We start from the raw sequence: 7910 nt of genomic DNA on the forward strand, positions 1-7910 counted from the left end.
TATACCATTGGGATGGTGAGGAAATATATGATGAAAGAATGGGAAGGCATGGGAGGACTGAATTCAAACTTGTCATCGAATTCTAAACTTCCATCAAAATTCAAACTTGTCATCGAATTCAAACTTGCCATCAAATTCAAACTTGCCATCGAATCCGAACCTGCCATCGAATCCGAACCTGCCATCGAATCCGAACCTGCCATTGAATCCGAACCTGCCATCGAATCCGAACCTGCCTCCTATTCGAAGTAGTCCAATCCCTCAGTTTGGTGAACATGCGGATCTGTTTATTGATGAGTTCTTCAACTGGTTGATGACAGAGAGACCTCGAAGAGCAGAAGCTCTTTTAACTGCAAAGAGCATTATTCAGAATGAAGGATTTGAACTGGATCATATACGGACAATGACAAATGAGCAGGTGGTTCAGTTGAATATTGGAATGGGTATATTCTCGATAATAAGAAATGGGTTAAAGAGTCCTATCTGGCAGTCACAGTTGAAGGAGATTAAATTGTCTTTATCTGCTGTTTGTAATGATGACAGCAGACCTCATACTGCTTCTGCTTCTGAATTTGAAACTTAGATATTATATATCATCATAATTGAATTGCAATCTGAATCTTTTTAAATTTTACAATACTATCCTATATGAGCAGATCTGAAATATCCTCTTGCATCTTCTTCTCCCATGAAATTCTCAACTGCATGATGCAAGAAGGCTTCAAAATCCCCATCAAACTGATTCTCTAACTGACATCTGTATCTTCTAATCCATTCTTTCAACGCGTGAAATGACTCCTCTATAGGATTATAATCAGGAGAATATGGAGGTAAGAATGAGGGTGGATATCAACATCAAATTCATCCTTCACAAAGCAGACATCCTTCACAAAGCAGACAGCCTCATCGCGATATGCAGTTGGATATGCCTCAAAAAAGTCCTCCAAACCTGACAAGATATCCGGTGTGATCTTTGGCTTTACACCCCATGTTGAACGAGGACTTCTAGCAGTTCCAAAGCAGCGAATATTTCGTTGGATTCGATATACAGTGGCCAGACTGCACTCAATGGTCCGCGCAATCTGAGCAGGCATATAACCATCATTTAGAAGGCGTACGATCTCATTGGTGGTAAATTCGCTGAGCTGGGGGGGGATATTGGCAGATTTGATGATAAAGGTGCGTATTTGAATGAATTGAATGATATTTGAATGATTCTAGAGATATGTGGATATTTTGATTATTTTTGCAGTGTTTTGCTACTATTTTTCAGGGGGTGGCAGAAAATTCTGTTTTCGCAAGCTTTACGTCCGCCACAATACCTACCCGCGACCCAACCAAAAACACGAAAACCGACTCGCAAGCGGAAAAAAAACCGACTCTGTCACGGCCGCCCGGCTGAATGGGGCCCCAAGTATCGAGTTCACCGGCAACACTGATGAACGCCCAAGCAAGCTTGATGAAATCGCGTGGCTGGTAGCTGAGCTGAAAGGAACAATCACACAGCAAAGCCAGACAGTTGAAGCCCTCAAAACATGCTGTGAAGAGCTGAAAACAGACCAGAAAGAGCTAATCAGACAAAATGCAAACCTCAAAGACGAGATAGCTGCCCTAGAAGTCCAGCTCCAGCACAAACCAGATCAGCGAACATGGGCATCTATCGCCTCCCTCAATGAAACGAACATCCCCCCCCAAAACCCTCCATCCACGGCAGAACGTGCGACTACAAAAAGCGACCAAAAAGACTCTCCACTATGCATCCGAATCAGCACAGCCCCCACCGCCGACCCCATATGCAACGAAGAAGGGTCCCTTGCAAGATACCTCCCAGTGGAAGAAGTCAAAGCTCGAGTGACAGAGGCCCTTCACAAGAACACGTCAACCGAAGGAGTCGAGATCATCGGGGTAGGAACTACAAAAACAGGGTACATCATACGCTTCCGGGATGAAGCCTCCAAGGACACTGCCAGCGTGAACGAGGGGTGGCTCCGAAACCTGGGAAACCAAACGAAGCTGGTCAGACCCAGATTTGGTGTGGTAGTACACCGGACACCCACGCATGAAGTCGACACTGAGGACAAACCACAAAGCATGAAGAAGATAACAGAGGAAAATGAGCTCGCCCAAAAGGGATACAAGGTAGAAGAAATCGCGTGGCTCAAGAAGAAGGAATCCACCCTGGGCGCGTCGGCGTCACTTGGAATATGGTTTGATAGTGCGGAAGCTGCCGAATGGGCGGTAAACAATGGAATGGGTGTTTGGACATCGATATATAGGCAGCATTGAGGCATATCAGATCAAGAAGAAATGATGCCACAGATGCCTGGCCTTCGGCCACCTGGCCTGGAACTGCAAAGAGAGACTATGATGTGGTTTCAGCACGTGAGAGCACAACACAGCTAACTGCCCTCGAGAATCGACGCCTAAATGCGCAGACTGCGCAGAACGCCACCCGACAGGAGCAACAGAGTGCAAATCGAGAGCCAATATCACCAGCCTTCAATGTTAACACAGAAACTGCGGATTTTACAACTGAACGCCAACAAAAAACGTCCGACCATGGAAGCACTCCTCAATGACCGCAAAATTGGAGATCTGGAGGTGCTACTCGTACAAGAACCCCCCTTCACATATTATACAACACCAATACAACACCCACACTGGAGGGTGTTTCAAACATCATGCACTGAAACACACGCCACAGGGCGCAGTCTAATATATGTCAACAAGCGCATATCAACCTCGGCATACCGGCAAAGGCGGTGCCACAGCCCAGATGTCACAGCGATCGAGCTCCAGATAGGAGAAAGCCAGATCTTAATTTTCTCCACATACATCCCGCCATTCGACCCGGCGGACAACCCGATACACCAGACCTTAAACGAAATCAGCCGGACAATCCGGCTCTCGCCCGCAACCACATTGATCATCGCAGGGGACTTCAACCGACATCATCAGATGTGGGGTGGAATCCAGGTGAACCGAAGACGAACCCGAGACACCGGGGGCCTCTTGGACTTCATACAGGCTCAAGAACTCCATAGCTGTCTCCCACCTGGTACTGTCACCTACTGGTCAGCGAGCCACCCAGGCACATGCTCCACACTCGACCTCACACTCAGCAACGTCCCACATCAGTTACTCAAATGCCATCCCTACCGAGACAACTATGGTTCCGACCACCTAGCGATTTACTCAGAATGGGATCTGCAACTGAAACAGAAAGATCCAAACCAGCCACGAAGGCTTTTCGACCAAACGAACTGGGAAGAGATTGGCAAAGCTGTAGAGAAGGCGATCCCTATACTGCGGATCGAGTCAACAACTCAGCTGGATGGAATAGTTGGCAGATTAATCGCAACGACAATAGCAGAAATAGACAAGCACACCCCGCACGCAAGACCATCTCCTTACGCCAAACGCTGGTTCAGCCGAGACCTGAAAATCCAGCAGTCCGAGTGCAACAGAAGCCGAAGGAGGTGGCAGGCTAGTTGCGTTGAGTGGGGAAGCGACCACCCAGCCACCCAAGCCCTACACACGGAAGCGCTGCGGAAGCGCAGGGAATGGACTCGAACAATAGAGAAAACCAAGCGAGAACACTGGAAAGAATTCCTCGACAAAGCGAGCGCGGGCAACCACCTTTGGAAAGCAGCAGGATACATCTGCCCCTCAGACAATTACGCCAACATTCCCCCCTTGGTGGTTGAGGACACTGAACATACAGACAACAAAGACAAAGCTCAAATACTACTGAACAGCTTCTTTCCTCCAGCTACATTCTCACCGAGAGCGCCACCTACCCACACCCGGGAGGAACTGCCTTGGGAACCGATCACGGAGGAAGAGATCCAGGCAACACTGGCGAGGACCAAAAGCAAATCAGCCCCCGGGAATGACGGTCTCCCAGCATTAGTGTGGAAGAATCTATGGAAATACCTGTCGAAACTCATACATCAGATCTTCGAAGCATCAATCAGACTGGGACACTACCCAACAAGATGGAAGACTGCGGTGATTGTAGTACTACGGAAACCTGGGAAACCGGACTACACGGCCCCTGGAGCATACCGCCCGATCTCACTCCTCAACACACTGGGAAAGGTTCTGGAGGGAGTGATGGCGAAACGCCTTACATACTACACAGAGAAATATAACCTCCTCCCAAACGCACAATTCGGGGCCAGACCAGGCAGAACTACGGAACAGGCACTTCTAATCCTGGCCAGCGCCATCGACCAGGCCCGGAAACGTGGTAGGGTCCTGACCCTAGTCTCCTTTGATATCAAAGGGGCCTTCAATGGGGTAAATAAAGACACATTGGAGGCCAGGCTCAGAGAGATGGGAATCCCTCAGATAATGCGCAGATGGGTTCAAAGCTTCATGGAAAACAGGTCCGCCAATATAAAATTCGACGATTTCAGCACCGAGGTAGCCTCGCTTCCTAACGCTGGCCTTGCTCAAGGATCTCCCCTCTCCCCAATCCTCTTCACCATCTTCAATTCGGACCTGGTCGACCAACCGGTAGACCACAACGGAGGTGCATCCGCCTTTATAGATGATTATTTCCGCTGGAGAACCGGACCAAACGCAGAAAGTAATCTGCAAAAGATCCAACGGATAGATATCCCTAGAATCGAAGAATGGGCGAGACGGACTGGCTCACGGTTCTCGGCCGAGAAGATGGAGCTGATCCATTTCACTGGAAGAAAAAGAGACCAAACAACGGGGTCCATCACGATGAATGGACACACCATCTCACCTTCACCAGTGGTCAAGCTCCTGGGAGTATACTTTGACCAGGAACTAAATTGGAAAACACACACACAATATATGGTCAAGAGGGCCACCAACACATGTGTCGCCATCGGACGCCTGTCCCACCTACGGCCAGAACAAATGAGGCAGCTCTACACTGCCTGCGTAGTCCCCAAATTGACATACGCTTCCACAGTATGGTACAACCCCTTAAAGGGAGCCACACAAATCAAGGCTCTCACCAAGGTCCAGCGAACGGCCCTGGTCAGGATCCTGTCCACATTCCGAACGGTGGCAACACAAACCCTTGAAATGGAGGCGCACATCCCCCCCCTACGCGCCCGGCTGCGACAGCGAGCCCGGGATGTTGTCATCGGCCTCCGCACACTCCCACAATCTCACCCGATACATGGGCCCCTCAGGAGGGCCATGGCAGGGGCAACCTGCAATGGAAACAGACGTTACTACCCACTAGAGGACACGATGAGAATGTTCCACAGAGAGGAGCTGGAACCAATAGAGACAATCGATCCATGCCCCCCGGAACCATGGCAGAAACCAGTACTCAAAGGCATCTACCTCGACTCCGACAGGGCCAGGGCCATCGAGAGAGCCACGAAAGCAATGGAGAACCCAACCAAGGCAGTCTTCACCGATGCCGCAAAGGAGAACTCGGCGCTTGGAGCAGCAGCGCTGATCATGGACAATTCATACCGCATCCGGTATGGCATACAAGTTGGTGTTGGGCGAGAAAAGCACGGGAATGTGACAACGGCTGAGCTGCTAGCGATATACCATGGACTATACCTGGTATGGAGATCTCACTCGAGTGAGGGGACACTGACCCACCACCAGCGCCACACATACACCATCCTCAGCGACTCCCGTGCCGCTCTTCGAGCCATTGCAAACTCCTCAAAACAAGTCGGAGGACAGATAGTCCAGAACATTCTGCACACAACAAAACAGCTGAAATCCATAGGCGTAGACCTCTGCCTACAGTGGGTACCAGGACACAGTGGAATCAAGGGAAATGAAATGGCCGACCAGCTCGCCAAACAGTCAATCAACCCAAACCCAACGCATGGTTTCCCAAAGCCGGCCTCACACCTTAGGGAAGCCAGCCGCAACAGCACCACACAGGAGTGGAGAGATGAATGGTCCTCAACGGCAAAGGGGACTCACCTGCGGAAGATCGACGCTGCCCTCCCGGGCCAACACACCCGCCGCCTATATGCCACACTTCCAAGGCCTCGAGCAAGACTCCTGGCGCAACTCAGAACGGGCCACTCATGGCTGAATGAATACCGAAACCGAATAAAATACACTGACGACAACAAATGTGAATGTGGAGCAAAAGAATCGGTCCATCACGTCCTAGTAGACTGCCCGAGACTGCAGCAACAACGCCAGGTTCTGCGACAAAAGATTGGGGTCAGGTTCAACAATATCTCACTGATGCTAGGGGGCAAACCACCAAACTGGACAGTAAATGGGACGAAATGGAAAATCAGTAGGGGAGACCTCAATGCGACCCTAGACTTCGCTGAGAGCTCGGAAAGATTCCAAGGCAGAGACAACTAGAGTAGATCAGCCACAGGCCCTGACGAGGCATTAAGATCGTGCATGTAATTAGACTAGAAAGGATAGATGAGAGTAGCTGTAATAGTGGTAGCCTGCATATCCCGATGAGGGAGAGGTCAGGGTAGCTGATCCAATCAATCAATCAATCAATCAATCAATGCTGGTTCGGTATTACGCTCGTAATGTTTCAAACCAGAGTGGGCCCGCCAACCATCCAAATCACAAACCATCGTCCATCTTACCATACCGCTGCAGGCTGATGACCGCATTTGCAGATCTCTGGCGATGATCCAAGGTAAAACCCCGCTATGAACTTCAGCAGAACGCCATCAATCCAGGCACGGTCATGTTCCTTGAGTACGCCTGTCCATCCGCCACCATTGAATTATAAGCCAGAAAATTCATTTAATTTTTAATGATAAGGTTATACGCAAATATAATCACTCGTAGGACAATCTCATTACAAGGGTGCCACACTGACTAAAAGAAGGAGCTGAATGCTAAAAAGAAGTGGCTGCTCAAAGATCAGTGACTGGCGATGAAGATGTATGTATGTATGTATGCATTATTCCGTTCCCCTTTCAGCCTAGCGGCTATGCAGGGCTACAGCTAAGTTCTAATGTACATTTAGGCAGTGGGGCACACGACTCATATTTTATTGGGGAAAACCAGGCTCTTATGTGACTGCAGTTATCTTTAGCTCCGATCAGTCGGAATGATCCTAAATGTTAATTGTTAAAATGCTGAGGGTCTACTTGTTCTCGAGGGCAGGTTTCTCGAGTGCCGGGTTTCTTGATCGGCTACGCGGCTGGGAATAGCACTTCTCAATAGATCGGGGGCTTGATGGAGTGAGCTACGTAAGAAGGGGGTGTGCTTTTAGAGGCTAGTTCAGGTCAGTATCTTTGCGGGCGAATCTTCCTGTGCTCTTGATAAACCCAATAAGCGCTCTGATTGCCGTTAGGTCTGGTCTCCAACTCTCACGTTCCTCCTGTTCTGGTCGAAAGCCCATCAAACGGGGAAGGCTGTTGGGCGTGAACTCGGTGGCATCCGCCAGTTCTCTTCGATGTTGTGTCCACATCGCACAGTTGAAAAGGTAATGTTGTATGGTCTCTGGCCCGCGTCCACACTCACAGAGGTCGGACGGCACCGCTCTCACCCTTCTAAGGTATGTATTTAATCTGCAATGGCCGGTTCGTAGCTGGGATACAATCGCGGCATCCTTTCTGGAGAGGGGGTCATATATCTTCCTGGCATGGGTTTCTGGCACTGCCGGGTCGACTGCATTGGTCTCTGCGGCGGGGAGCGCTGTCAGCATTTGTCGAGCTGCGGTTGTCCTGGCTTTGACTGTTATGGTCTCTGGTTCAGGAGAATCAGGGAGGGTGAGTGCTTTAGCCGCAGAGTTGGCCGCCTCGTTGAGATGGATGCCGGAATGTGCAGGGATCCAATGCATTGAGACGTCTATTCCGTCCTTTCGCAAGCAAGGACAGGGGCGATGAAGATGTAAAAGACCAGAAGTCTAGAATTGAAGAAATTTAAAAAAAATGAAAACCCTGGGCGCTGGAATAGCCGCC

General features: G+C 49.7%; 1 protein-coding gene across 1 annotated transcript; it reads left to right on the forward strand.

The window, feature by feature from the left end:
- Nucleotides 1-48: 48 nt before the first annotated feature.
- HCAG_07384 (predicted protein) lies at nt 49-6339 on the forward strand (the record flags this gene model as incomplete). Its single annotated transcript, XM_001537912.1, has 7 exons — nt 49-248; nt 334-526; nt 807-830; nt 1110-1179; nt 1274-2238; nt 2731-5565; nt 5611-6339. The coding sequence occupies 7 exons, from the start codon at nt 49-51 to the stop codon at nt 6337-6339; spliced, it is 5016 nt and encodes a 1671-aa protein (XP_001537962.1).
- Nucleotides 6340-7910: the final 1571 nt, after the last annotated feature.

The sequence above is a fragment of the Histoplasma capsulatum genome, genomic scaffold, assembly GCF_000149585.1.
Source record: "Histoplasma capsulatum NAm1 scaffold_8 genomic scaffold, whole genome shotgun sequence".
Lineage (NCBI taxonomy): Eukaryota > Fungi > Ascomycota > Eurotiomycetes > Onygenales > Ajellomycetaceae > Histoplasma > Histoplasma mississippiense.